The sequence below is a fragment of the Cetorhinus maximus genome, chromosome 21, assembly GCF_964194155.1.
Source record: "Cetorhinus maximus chromosome 21, sCetMax3.hap1.1, whole genome shotgun sequence".
Lineage (NCBI taxonomy): Eukaryota > Metazoa > Chordata > Chondrichthyes > Lamniformes > Cetorhinidae > Cetorhinus > Cetorhinus maximus.
This window is the reverse complement of record NC_135899.1, coordinates 57,429,046-57,443,932: the sequence shown is the minus strand read 5'-3', so window position 1 is coordinate 57,443,932 and position 14,887 is coordinate 57,429,046. Positions and strand designations below refer to the sequence as shown.

At 41.2% G+C, this 14,887-nt stretch overlaps 1 protein-coding gene across 2 annotated transcripts in view; it reads right to left on the bottom strand.

The window, feature by feature from the left end:
* Nucleotides 1-1,237: 1,237 nt before the first annotated feature.
* Nucleotides 1,238-14,887, bottom strand: part of rspo1 (R-spondin 1) — a 205,891-nt gene continuing 192,241 nt past the window's right edge. For both annotated transcript variants that reach the window (XM_078566968.1, XM_078566969.1), the window contains exon 6: nucleotides 1,238-1,927. In XM_078566968.1, coding sequence (XP_078423094.1) covers nucleotides 1,752-1,927 — 176 coding nt within the window. In that variant the 3' untranslated portion in view covers nucleotides 1,238-1,751. The remainder of the gene's footprint in view (nucleotides 1,928-14,887) is intronic.

Below are 14,887 nucleotides of genomic sequence, written 5' to 3'. Positions count from 1 at the left end.
AAAAATCTGAAACACACTGGGGTCATGGGCTCTGGGTTGTAGACACCACAATGATGTTACTGTTAGTACTTGTTGGAAGAGGGGGACATGCCAATTCAATTATTCAAAACAGAATTTTGAAACATACTGCGCCAGTAATTAGTATTGCTTTATATGAATGAGAAGGATGACTGAGGAGCACAATGCCTGTGAAAATCATCTGGGCATGAGTGGAATTGAAACTCACACTGTTTGAAAGTTGTAAGACTCCTTGACTTGAGTTTGAGCTATTACAACAGTGTTCCATGGTCTCAGTTCACAGCATAGAAATTCTCAAGTGTTTAGCATCAGTTGGCTCAAATTTTGTGACAAGCAGGTGGTTTATTCTTATGATGCAAAATATGGAACAGTTCTGGATTCCAATATTGACAACCCTCACCTTAGTGTGCAGGGAAATTCACAAGTAGTCTTAGAATGAGCTTCGCTATCACAGCTCAATAACAACAACTTGCATTTAAGTAGCACTTTTTAACGTAGTCAAATGTCTGATTGCAGAAGCGATATCAAACAAAACTTAACAATGAGACATGTAAGGAGACAAAAGGACTGGTGAAAAAGCTTGGTCAAACAGGGAGGTTTTAAGGAGGATCTGAAAAGCCAGAGATAGAGAGGTGGAAAGGTTCAGGGAGGAAATTCCAGAGTTTAATGTCTAAGCAGCTGAAGGCATGGCTGCCAGTGGTGCACTGAAGAAAGTTGGGGATGCTCAAGAGGCCAAAATTGGAGGAGCGAAGAAATATTAGAGGGCTGTGGGGCTGGACGAGATAGGGAGGGACAAGGCCATGGAGGGGTTTGAAAATAAGATGAGAATTTGAAGATAGCGGCATTGTCGAACCAGGAACCAATATGTGTCAGTAAGAGTAAGGGTGGTGGATGAACGTGGCTGGATAGGAATTAGGATACGGCAGTGGAGCTTTGGAAGAGCTCAAGTTGATGGAGGCTGGGAGAAGGGAGGCTGGCTAGGAGAGCATTGGAATAGTCAATAACCATTTTACAGTTTTAATTTTTTTCTTAGTATGGAGGTCTGGAGCAAGTGGTTGTGATTTGACACCTTCAAATCAGTTACCAAGCTCTGCAGGATTACAGCCGCTTTGAATTTCAACGTCATATAGAAAAATCATACCACAAAAACATGCAGTTGTGGCACCAAAGAAAACAGGATCCATTATAAGGTAACCATTGTAATAATTAATCACTTACAAATTGTTATATGTTTTTATTGCCTTATTTTCATTTGAAATATATTTTAAAGCAGTTTAATGATGCATAATTCTAACATTCTGTCAGGAAATTAAGTTTACATCTTTCAATCAATGCAGGAAACAACTGCCCAAAATTGGTGCAGAAATATTTGCACATTTCCAGAAGCCTTTTTGTCAGTCATTCTCCCCTCCCCCAGAAACAGTCATCTCCAGTTCTGCAGTTGACCTGCTCTACAATATTCAGTCATCATTTTGATGAAAGTTCCTAACACCGTCCTCTGAAAGATCCACTGAACTATTTAATTCCCATTTCATTCCATTTTCAGATATACACTGAAGCCAGGTGCAATGGATCTCTGTTACTTAAGTCCTCAAAACAATAACTTCACTTCTTATCTTAAACAGTTAGGGAAACAAGAGCCTTGTATTTATTCTTCTCTGTAGCAGCGCTCCAGTTCAGAAAAGCCGACTTATATGTATCAGCATTGAAGTGTTTGCGTTGAAATAAGGCTGCTATTGAACGGTGACGGGGGTTGTTGCAGGAAGGGTCTTCCCCTGTTGCCCTTTCTTTTTCTTATTCCCAGGCTTGTTTTCCTTCTTGCTTTGCCTGTTGCCACTTTCTTTGTTCTGTTGTTTGTCTTTCTTCCCCGGTTTCTGTTTGCCTTTTCTTCCTTTGAGTTTACCTCGGCCTGTGACAGAAACACATGTCATCAGCATTGCAAGAAGTTACTGCTGCACACCTGAACATTGAGTAAGAGCTACCATGCTGTATACAGGATGAGTGGTGAGTGAATACAGGAAATGGATAAATAGCCCAGAGTTACATGACATATAACCTACTAGCAGCAATGTCACAAGTGGATTTCATTGTTGACTTCCTTCATATATTTGTAATAATACAGAGAAATTGTTGTTAAATTCAAACATTCAGTAATTTATTTTCTTTTTGCTGGTTCATCACAGTGAGTTCTTAAATGATAGATACCATGACACCCAAAAAAAATTGTATTAAAATTTACTCTTCTCAGGAATTATCACATGAAATGCATGCCACTCTCTTCACCATGCATTACATACTACTGCAAAGTATTTACAGCACAGGAATAGGCCATTCAGCCCAACAGGTCTATGTTGTTTTTTATGCTTCACACGAGTCTCCTCTCATATACCCCATCAACATATCTTCCAGCTTTTCTCCCTCGTGTAGTTATCTCCTTTCTCCTTGAATGCATCTATGTTAGTCACTGCATCCCTGTGGTAGTTGTTATAATATGGGTTCTTTAGGTGTCTCAAAGATGAGATCTTGAGACTTGTATATTTAAACATGAACCATTTATTGTTAACCTTTAACTATTTACAGATCCAAGGTATGGTAATGCATGGAGCTGTTAGCTCCATGCAGGCTGGTTCCAGAATGTTCTCTCAGTCAATTAACATGTGACTCTATGCATAATACCATGGGCAGTGCTATTCCCCAGTCTCACATTGACCTTTGCTCTGGCGAGCACTTTTACATTACAATGGCATGCAGGCATATACAACATCCCCCTTTCTTCGCCAAAGGAATTTTTCCTTTCCAACGGAGTATAACTATTTGTAATACAATCTATACTTGCTATCCCTGCTCCCCCATCTCAAGTCTCTGACTATAAATTCAGACAGTCTTGAGGCTTGACAGTTCTTCCACATCTTGGACTGTCACGTTTGGAGGAATGGTAGTAGTACTCTGTGTCTCTGGTCCTTGGTTATCTCCATTTGATTCGTTTCTTTCACTCTTTCAAGTTATGTTTCTCTTCATTAACAACTCCTTTGCTTTCCTGTGGGTTTGTCCCATTCCTTCCAAAGGGATTGTGCACTCCATTCATTCCTAAAGTGGACTCAAATTTTCTTTATCCATGTTTTTGCTGGATGTATATGTTTTGCAAATGGAACCTTCATTTCCACTTGTTTCACAATTTCAGCCACTTGTTTGCTGTTTTATTTTCAAACCCTTTTGCAAGCTTATGAATCATTTCTTTCAGCTCAGCTTTTTCTTCTTCTAGTGCCTTGCACTTCAGTGTTGGATTTATATTTTCCGATCTCATTCCTGTCTTTTCTTTTTCTGTCTGTAACAGAACTTTGTTTTTGTCCTTCATTTTGAATTCACTGTTGGCCAGGTCTGTCTCCGACGAAGGCTTACCTTGTTTGAGTTCCGTAATTCTGCTGCTCATGGCCTCATTATCCACTCGCACCTTGGAAGGTTCTATGGCTTTTCCTTTCAGTGCCTCCTCTTTTCATTCAACTGCTTCTTCAGCTCTTCAGTCTGTTTCTTGTAGCTTTCAGCTTCCTCCTGGAATATAGAACATTGCTAAGTCTTCTCTGCCAACTAGTTCGTCAGTTTGTTCAGAGAGATGTTACATTCATTTTGCTTCTCTTCAGAGTGTTCCAGAGGCATAAACTTTGACCTGAGGGGCTGTTGTTGTGTGTGAAGGTCTGTCATCAGGCTTTCCCTTTTCTTTGTGAAGCTCACTTGTTTCATCTTGAGGTTTCCTGTAATTCAGCAGTTTCCTCTAGTTTCTTCTGCTGTGTTTCCATTCTACTGTTTAAGAGAGTCTTAAGTTCTTCATGTTGCTGAACGGTCATGCATTCCTTTTGCATTTGATCTTGAAGGATAATTAGTTGTTCTTTCAATTGTTTATTTTCTTGTGGGCCTCTTGCCAACTCACTCTGGACTTCAGTGGATCATTTCATTGCTACTGATATTTCCAACGCAGCTTTTTCTGAAGTAATATTCAACATCCTTGTTAGCTCCTCATGTGTTTTTCTGAGGCTACATATTGATTCTTCAAGGAGTATTTCAGAGTTACAACTTATTTACGTGCATTTTCTGCCTGCTGTTTTGCCTGGCTGTACATCTGGTTGAGTTTTCCCAACTCCTGCTTTAATTTGCTAACCGTGGAATTGAGGATCATTATTTCCTCCTGATACTTTTGTGTTGTTTCTGAAATTTGTTTGCTCAGATCTCCAACAGCTTGGTTCATTGAAGATGTCAGTTTATTATGCACTTTGAAAGGTATATCCTCAGCTTGAGTCTTGCACTTTAAATCTCCCAGTTCAGCTCCCAGTGTTGCCCTTCGCTGGGGTCTTTTGTTGCCCTCTCTCTGGGCTCTCTTGTTGCCCTCAGCAGAGTTTCCTTCTCTCTGGTCTCTTCCAATTTTCTGTACATGGATATTTTCTTTTCTTGTAGTTACCACTTTAAATGTCATTACTACTTTAAGAGCTGTTAGTGCAGTAACTATTTTTTTTTACACTGGTAGTCTCTGCAGCTTGTTGGTTCCTTTGTTGTGAGTTTCCCATGCTTTTCTGCTTTTGGCTGGCTTGCCAGAAATCATGGGCCTTCTTTGTTTAAAATTTTAAACTTTCAAGATAGGAGAATTTCTTTTCTGGACAATTATTTTCTCTTTTCTTCTTACCTCTGCAGGTTCTGTTTTTTGAAATCTGTGTTTTGGGAGATTGCTCAGCTCTTCGGCAATTGGCCTTTTAAAAACTTTAAGCTGCAGCACTTACCTCCTCTGCACTGCCTGCCCTTTTATTAGATAACTTATTTTTTTTAGTAGTTTCTCCTTTACTCTGCAGCTTTGCTTCTTCAACTTTTGACTCTGCCAGCTGATTTTTACAGGTTTTTTTTTACACCATTATTTTTTACTTGCAGCTCTCTTTCAGCTGCCCTCTAGATGCTGAGTCCTTGGGACCACCACCTGTTCTAAAATGAAAGTACAGCTACTATTTTTGTATTTTTGCTCAGCATCTTGCGAACTGTGTCACTCAGGTTCTTGCAATTTTATGTAATGGATTTCCGCTCACTCTGGTGGATTCCTCACTTCCGAGTCTGCAGTGAGGCTTCTTCGGCTTTTCTGCAAGTTTTCTTCTTTGGTGCATATCTCTCTAGTTAGACTTCAGTTGCTTTTAGTGTTTCATACCTTTGGATGCTGATCTGGGTTCATGCATTTAGCTGCCACCTTTCATATCACTGCGGATCACCATGTCTGATTATGGGTACTACCTCTGTTGTGATATCTTTTAGGAGCAACCGCCACTGCCAGCTATGTTGTGCTATGCTGATAGTGCTGATATACCACTGCTGCCACCATGTCTTAATATGGTATTGTGGCTAATGTTTCAATGGTGAGATCATGATACTTGTACACTTAAACATGAACCATTTATTGTTAACCTTTAGCTATTTACAGATCCCAAGTCATGCATGGAGCTGCTATCTCCATGCATGCTGGTTCTAGAGTGTTTGTGCTAGATCGTTCCCTCAGTCTATTACCATGTGACTCTATGCATCATACCATAGGCAGTGCTATTCTCAAGTACCACATTAACCCTTGATCTGCTGATTACAGTCACATGCAGGCACATAAAACATCATACAACAGTAGTGAGTTCCATGTTCTAACCACTTCCTGCGCAAAGAAGTTTCTCCTGAACTCCCTACTGGGTTTATTATTATTTTACATTTATGACTTCTGGGGGACACCTGAAAATGGAAACATTCTCCCAACATTTATTTGTATTATGTAGCTCTTCTCTCTGTTATGTACGATGGATAATGTTTTTCCACTGCTGTCCAGAACATTTTCATGGCACTGAGCACTAGTGTATGTGGAATTGGACCATATTATAGAAGGACCATAGTTTGGTAGGGGGTGGGGGTTGGGGGGGGGGGGGGGGCAGGGGGGGGGCGGTGGGGTTGAAATGAAGGATCCATTGGAATAATCCTGGAAGAGCAAGTGTTAAGAATAGACACACTTAAGCATTAATCCAAACATTGAATGACTTCAGTGTTACTGTAATAATAACTCAATAAATAAATAATAAACAAAAACACAGCATTTTCTGTTGGAGAGGTTGTCATCAGCTTGGCAGTCTTCAGTAAAGATTTGGTAATTCATCAGCGCAAGATTCCTATAAACTACACACCAAGATACCACACGAGAAGCCCTTTCAAAATTTACAGTGCATGTTCTCTCCATACCACCCCACTACCCCACCCCGCCTCCCAAATTAAGATCAATATATGCTGGTCTGTGTCAGCCTTGCTCAGTGGTCTGCATATGATTGGGAATAGGAGGGTTTTCTTTTGATGTAAATTAACTGTGAATAAATAGTAGCTGTGAAATGGGCCATATCTTTTGCTTTGGCAAAATTATCAAGACAATTTTAACATTTCATGCCTTTTTAAGGTTGTGTTTAATTTTTGACAATACACAATAAAATTGATGGGGAGAAGTTTAAAGCTATGCAGGGCCATTTTGGGGGCGTAAAGCTCAGTAGCAGGGAGCTATGGGGTGATTAGTGCAGATTGGAGTGACTATAATTAGTGTGGATTGGAGGGTCCAATTCTAACTTAATTCCTGTTAACTGCTACGATTGTAAAACTGCTCACAGAACCACAAATATAAAATGGAAGCAGCTCATTTTTTAATTAGGCACTTTAGCCTTCCGGCTGCAACACTGAGTTCAACAAATTCACTTTGTAATCAGTACTTCCATTTTGTTTTTGTTACCAGATGCTAATAATGGTTCTGCTGTTGCCATTTACAGCTCCTCTAGAATCACTTTTTGATTTATCACTTGTCCCATAACCGCTCCCTTTTGTGTTACACCATTATCCCTTTCGGCATTTAAATACTCCTACCTTCCACCTATCTCAGATCTCCTCCACCCTTCCTTTGGCTTCGGACTTGCTTAAAGCCTCTTACATTTCCTTCCTTTTTCAGCTTTGATAAAAGATCATTGACCTTAAACGTTAACTTTGTTTCTCTCTCCAGATGTTGCCTGATTTGCTGAATATTTCCAGCACTTCCAGGCTTTATTTCAGATTTTCAGCATCCACAGTATTTTGCATTTGTGTTGAAGCTAATTGATACAATGGTTTTAAGTGACATTTGATGAACTGCAGTCAGAGTATTCAGACACTGGAGGGGGACTATACTGCTGTTGATGTTTAGTCTTTCCTGAGTTCAATGAGCACCATTCTAAGTGAACTGATACTCATTTATCATCAGATGACAAGCTTTGTTTGAGGGCTGTACAGTAATGCTGTACTAAGTGTGCACAGACATATCCTGACTGTGTTTCTACAGAGGATATCAGCCACGGGTGGACCACCAACTTTGGCAGCACATTTCTCAAATAAGATTTTGAAAATTGCTTTATCTCCAACATGAAGTCAATGAGAGAATTCAAAACAAAATTTTAGAAGCTGTTTTTAACTTCCATTCACTAATTCTAATGACAAAACAAAATCTGATTATATGACAGAATGTCACAAGTAGCAAATGGGACAAAATATTGGTAAAATAATTCCAAAAATTTGACATTTTCACTTCCAAAAAATGTCAATTTAGACTTCTCATCAATGGGCTTCACGTTTTGCTTATTTTTTCTCTCCTGCTCTTTAGGTCCCTCTTGCACACTGCATAATCAAATAAAAGCAAGTGGAAAAACCTACTCATTGTCCATCAAACTTACTTATGGATGATGCCAGCAGCTTTAAGGGACATAATTGCATTGGAGGCAGTTCAGAGAAGGTTCACCAGGTTGATTCCTGGGATGAAGGGGTTGTCTTATGAGGAAAGGTTGAGCAGGTTGGACCTATACTCATCAGAGTTTGGAAGAATGAAAAGTGACCTTTTTGAAACATATAGGATGACAGGGTAGATGATGAAAAGATGTTTGCCTTGTCGGGGAATAAGGGATCTCCCATTTAAGATGGAGATGAGGAGGCATTTCTTCTCTCAGAGGGTGATTAATATTTGGAATTCTCTACCCCACAGAGCAGTGGAGGCTAGGTCATTGAATATATTCAAGGCTGAGTTAGACAGATTTTTGATTTAGAAATGAGCCAAAGGGCAGCAGTTTCCCCCCCATCGGGGGAGTTGTGAGGGAGCGGGAGTGAGTGGGCGGACCGCCAATGTACATGGGCGGGCCAATTAAGTCCCGCTGAGTGTGACGTGCACCAGGAAGTGCTATGCGCTCCCTGTGCAGGCGGGGGTGGAATGGATTCCCTGAGCCGGGAGTTCGCTCTTTCGCGCATGTGCGCAAAGTGCTGCCTCAGGGAGATCAGTGTTACTTTTAAAAAGTTAATAAACGATGAGAAAAATTTTACTGACATGTCCCCTCATGTGACACTGATTCATGAACTGGGACATGTCAATTACTTTCATTAAAAATGTAACACAACTGCCTGTGGATGAGGTTTCATGTTTTTTCTGAAGGCCGCCTGGGCTCTTCACCTGCCCGCTAACCTTAAGGTTGGATGGGTAGCTTCTTTAACTGTTTTAATTGCTTTTCAATAAGCCTTAATTGGCCTTTGACAGTTCCACGGGTGCGCAGCCGACTCGGCTGCTCGCCTGCCGAACTGAAAATCTAAATGATGCACGGTGACATCGGGACGCCCGCCTGATGTTACCGTGCGTCATTTTACATGTCGGCAAGCAGGCCCCGCCCCCGCTCGCTGAAGGGAGAATTCTGCCCAAAGGCTCTTGGGGAAAGGTAAGAAAGTGGAATTGAGGACAAAATCAGGTCAGCCATGATTTTAGTGGAGCAGGGTTGAGGGGCTGAATGGCCTACTTTTGCTCCTATTTCTTATGACCTTATGTTTAAGATATGAAAGAGTGTGTTTGGGAAATGTACACCATGAGGTCACAAACCATTTGTGTGGGGAATCAACAACCAGAAATTATATTATATAGCACTTTAACATCATAAAACATTCCAAGGAGCATTATAAACAACATTGGACACCGACCCATATAAGGTGATTTTAGGACAGAGGGTTTAAAGTTGGTCAAAGCGATTGGTTTTGAGGAGAATCTTAATGGAGGAAAGAGAGATAGAGATGTGAGAGCTGTAGGGAGGGAATTCCAGAGAACAGGGCCTTGGCGCTTAAAACTCAGCCAGCAGTTGTGGAGCAATTAAAATTGGGAATGCCCAAGAGGTCAGAATTAGATGAGTGAAGATATCGTGGAGAGCTATGGGTCTGGAGGAGTTTACAGAGATAGGAGGTGGCAGGCCATGGAGGGATTTGAAAACAGGATAAGAATTTTAAAATCGAGGTGATGCTTAACAAGGAGCCAGTGTAGGTCAATAAGCACAGGGGTATAGGTAAACAGGTTGTGGTGTGAGTAAGAACATGGGCAGAATTTTGGATGACCTCAAGTTTAGGGAAGGCAGAATATGGACACCAGTCAGGAGTGCGTTGGAATAGCAGACGCAACAAAGTCATGAATAAAGATTTCAGCAGGCAATGAGCTGAGGCAGAGGTGAAGGTGGGCGATGCTATGGAGTTAGAAGTAGGTGATTTTAATGATGGCATGGATATGTGGTCAGAAGCTCACCTCAAAATCAAGAATGAGACCAAGGTTGCGTACAGTCTAGTTTACTCTTAAATAGTTGTCAGGGAGAGGAATGGAGTTGGAAATATGGAAACGGAGTTTGGAATGGGGTCCAGAGACAACTGAAGGAAATTTCTGCTCATCCAGTGCTGGATGTTGGGTAAGCAGCCTGATAATTCAGCAACACTGGCGGAGTTGAAAGATAAGGTAGAACTGGGTGTTGCCAGTGTATATGTGAAAACTAATGCTGTGCGTTCAGATGATGTCACTGAAGGCAGCATGTAGTTTAGAAATAGGGGGAGCCAAGGGTCGGTCCTTGGCCAAGGCCAGAATGTCAATGATGTGGAGCAGACCAATTATGAGGATTTGTATTAGCAGCTACTGTTGGGCCAATAATCTTCCTCTAGAGAATTACCAGTACATCATTTTATTTAGCAAATCATAAACACCCTTGACAATAAAGTTGTAACCTTATTTAAGAGTTGAGATTAATGATGTCAATTGCTTGTATTTCCTCTGAATCTTCATTAAAATGAGTATGTTGCATCAATCTTGATTATCTGTTATTCAGCTGTGACCAATCTATTAAACTTCTTTTTTGAGAAAAACAAATGAACGTTCACTGTGAAACAGAATCTTTGTTAAAGAACCATCATCTGTTCTGGTTTAAAATATGTTGACCAACTTCAACTCAGTACAGCCAAACTAAGCTCATTATAGTCATTTGTTTTAGGAGCTTTTGATCCCAGCCAATGGTCTCTTTGCGTATCTTCCAAGAAACCAGTTCAGTTAGGTGCCATATCTAAAGCTGCCAGGAAGTAACGGATCAACGATTATAATTCTGGTAATTGTAATTAATTGAATCATGATAGATGTTCCAAGCCCTCAGGTCGCTTAAGGTTAATTAATTACCTTGTAAATAGTTTCTGTAATACTTTATCCATGTTTAGCAGCCTTAATCCTTTTTTTCCAATCTATCCAGTGCTAACTGGGGACATAGAAATTGGAGTAGACCATTCATCCCTCTTCATTAACAGTGCTTAGCACTTCATTCACTGCAGAGGCATCCCTTTGTCTTTCTCTGCTCAACACAAAGTCCTAATTTAAATGGTTTGGCAGTCTCTTTGTTAAAAACATTTATAGGCACACTTTAATAAACCTGTCCTAGGAGAATTCTATTGGTAATTTGACAAGTATCTAGTAACTCTAGTGAGGAATCATAGAATCATACATCACAGTGGTGGGTCATTGGACCCATCTTGTCTTCACCAGCTTGTTGAAAGAGCTATCCAATAAAGTTCACAGCCCTGCTCTTTCCCCATAGCCCTTCAAAATTAACATTTTATTTACTTCAAAAGGCCCATTGTACTTTAGCAAAAAAGAAAGGATAGTACTGATGAAGAGCTCATCAAACAAACAAAGAAGAGATTTGGCTTCATACAATGTTACGAAGAACTGCTTAAAGAAAGCATACAAAAAATCAGAGTTTGGGTTGACAGACAACTACTGCTGTTGCTTATAGGCTAGGGAGTAGCTGTGTTTCACACTCAATGGAGAGAAATCAATTTCAAGATATTTCCTTTTTGCCATGCTATTTTTTTTGTGCCCTATGAGGAATAGCAAAGTAGATGTTCTCATCAGAGATTGATCTCAACAAAGTCTGAGCATCAATTGGGTCAGTAAAATAGAATTCTAATAAGTGGTTTCTCTTATAAATGTTAGTTTCAAATATAAGAGGTTTTCTCCTCCCAAAAAATAAGTTATCCAGTCTTTCCTGCCCTACTATCTCCAAGCCATGAACCACCTGTAGCTAAGGGGACAAATGGACAATGCCTCTGCCAATGGAAACATTTGCAGGACTATGGTAAAATAGCAAAGAGAAGTAGCTCTTTCAAAGAGCAGGCACTGACAGGATAAACTGAATGACCTCCTTCTATGCTATAAGATTATATGAGCACACTGCAATTAGTTTTACAATAATCATAAAAAAATCACAGATGCATAATTAAATAATTCTTTGCACGTAATTATGGAAACTATATACCTTAAATGTCCATCTATTTAAGGTGTGGGTGGTTATAGTGACTGTTAAGAAATGTATAAGATGAAGACTAGATTAATTTGCATCTTTCCCTCTGCCAAAAATTGCTGCAATACTGCTATATTAAAATATATATTTTTAAATCCCTCACAAACTCATGTTTGTAGCAAAATGCAGTTTCCATAAGGGGATCTGTGCCTATAGTGATCCAAAATTTAGCCTAACTTGGGTTTGTACACCATCTTGAATATAAAGAACTTAATGCACTTCACAGAGGGCAAATGGATGCTGGGCAACAAGGGAAGAGTTCAGAGAGATAACAAAAAAAGCAAGTTGGAAAAGGTAAGTCTTGGAGAGGCCTTATGCCTTTAAGCAGGGAGAGCGGAGAGTAGTAGGATTTAGGCAGGAGCTTCTGGAGGAGTGATAGAGCAGGGAATGCACTGAAGCCTAGAGTCAGAGGGCCAGACAGCAAGAACTGTACTGCTGTCTGAAGTTGCAGAGATAGAATGAGACAGGCCATGGGGAATACGTAGATCTGGGTGAAGATTTTGAATTTGAGACACTCGGAGATAAATAGCCACAGGAGGCCAAAGATGAGGATGATGGGTAACATGGGGTTTACGATTTTAAAAACAGATGTGGACAAACACAATTAACAATTCTCTAATTTTATGACCTATTGTACGGATTCCTGTCTCTTTCAAAAGGCTACACTGTTGAAATCAAAAGTAGTAACCAAATGCTTTAGTCTGTTATTAATTGCACAAGGGGAACAAAGGAATACAGCAGAAATGGCCAATACGACCCCGTGTTGTGCACTATATTAAATTGTTTCTAAATTTATATTCAGAGGGCTGCTGAGAGTCTGCTTTTGCACCAAGGGGTTGTGAGGCTGTGGAATGCACTATTGGAATTAATGATCTGAGAAGAGACCATGGGCAGAATTTTATGTGTCGGCGAGCGGGGGTGGGGCCCACTTGCCGATGCATAAAATGATGCACGGTGACGTCAGGAGGAATTCCCGACATCACCGCGCCTGATTTAAATTTTCAGGAAGGCGGGAGCCCGGCAAAATCAGCCAACTGGCCAACTGAGGCCATTGACAGGGCTAATTAAATAATTAAAGGACTTGCCCGTCCAACCTTAAGGTTGGTGGGCAGGCCAGGAGCCCTGGCGGCAACTAGAAAAAACATGAAACCTCATCCACGGGTGGGATGAGGTTTCATGTAGGCTTTAAAAAATTTTAATTAAGATTTTGTAAAAATTATGGACATGTCCCAACTCATGTGACATTGTCACATGAGGGGACATGTAAGGGAAATTTTATTTTTCTATTTTTATCTTTTTCACATGTACAGCCGCTCTCCCTGAGGTTGCACTTAGACTCAGGGAGATGAGTGCACTCTTTTGTGTGCATGCATGAAAGAGCGCACTCTCGATTTTGGGATTTCCCCACCGCCCGCACAGGGAGCACACAGCGCTTCTGTGCGGACGTCACGCTGGGTGAGCCTTAATTGGCCCGTCCACCCAAAATGGCGGTGTGCCTCCGATCGGGGGTGCCAATCGGAAGCACGCCTGTACACCTATCAACCTCCCCCCCCCAACGCGGGGAAAATTCAGCCCCATGTCAATATTTTAGAATAGGTCAGATAGATAGTTGAAGAAAAAGGGGACAGGGACAATCAGCTCGTGTGAAGGAAAAACTATCACAGACAGATGAGTTATATGTCTACGCCATAGAATGAAATCTTACAACACTTTTCAGAATCATTAAATTGAGCCTTTGATGTTTGTAATATAGATATACTTTTGACCATGGAATCCCATTTCACAACCCCAAAATAGAAATAAATATTTGGGTACAGAAAGCCAGAAGGACAAATACTTCTCCATGCAGGCTTTTCACTGTCATAGATCAAAAGGGTCAATTTACTCTGCATAAAAGCATTTTTAATCAATTTGACTTTCAGGTGGGTATACTGTGAAATGTTGACTTTCAGTATTTGACTACGTTTCTTCAAGTCCTGCCACCTGACTTACATATCAATTGGTTTCATCTGAAGAATCACCCTAAGGGACAAACATGCATCTGAAAACATTGCATGCATCCATTGTTTCAAAGATAGTGAAAAACTTCTGATAGATTAACATGTGATGGCTTCTCTCTGGCAATCACTTAGATCTGATGCTTCTCTTCAGTCACTGATACTTTGTTACTTTTGTACCATTTGCTACTTTTAAAGTTATTTGAAGAAAATGTTTTAAATAATTCATTTGAGTAATGTTCATTGGGTAAGTCAGGGAGACAGAGACAAGAAAGAGATCTACTTCCAATATAACAAGTTGAATCTGCTTTTAAATTCTTAGCGGGGATGCTGCCAAGCAGTCTACTGGCCCACGCGGCAGTGGGAGCTGAGAGGATGAACTGACTTTAAAGGTGGGGGGAGGATAGTTTATGAGCCGAATCTTCCGAGGAGTGCCAATAGCCGTTGGATTGCCACTCCACTCCTATTTACTTACTTTACACTGGAGCTCCACATTTCTCGCCCAGACTTCCGAACAGGGCCTCCTGAGAAATGTGGAGCGTATTTGCTCCTGGAGTCCTTCCTCGTAGTGTAGGAGCACTAGTTGCTGTATTCCGGTAAGTTTAAATGTTCCAAAGCTACATTGACAGGAGAGAAGGTAAGTGTTGTAGGGTAAGCGGGTGAGGGGATAGGGTGGAAGGTGGGCGAGTGAAGGGGTAGGGTGGCAGATGGGTGAGGGGGTAGGGTGACTGGTTAGTGGGAGAGATGGCAGGGTGGAAAGTGGATGAGTGAGTGGGTTGGGTGCCAGGTTAGTGGGTGAGGTGGTAGGGTGGAAAGTAGGTGGGTGAAGGGGTGGAGTGGCAGGTGGGTGAGGCAGTAGTGTGGCAGGTAATTGGGTGAGGGGGTAGGGTAGATTGGTGGGGTCGGGAAGATAGTAAGATGGCAGGGGGGTGCCGAGGGGTTGGGGGGATAATTTGGGGTGCTGGGGAGGTAGTCAGGGGTGGGGAGGGTAGGCAGGGGTTGGGGGTGTAGTTGAGGGGGTTCAGGAGGGTCGTAAGTTCAGAGAAGTCGATGGCAGCTCAGGGGCAATGATGACGTAAAGTTACCCAGGAGTTAGAACTGGTTTTAATCCTTTCAACATTTCCTGGATAACTATTTTGCAAAGTGAATCAGAATCATCTGGAGTTCCCAACTCTGGTT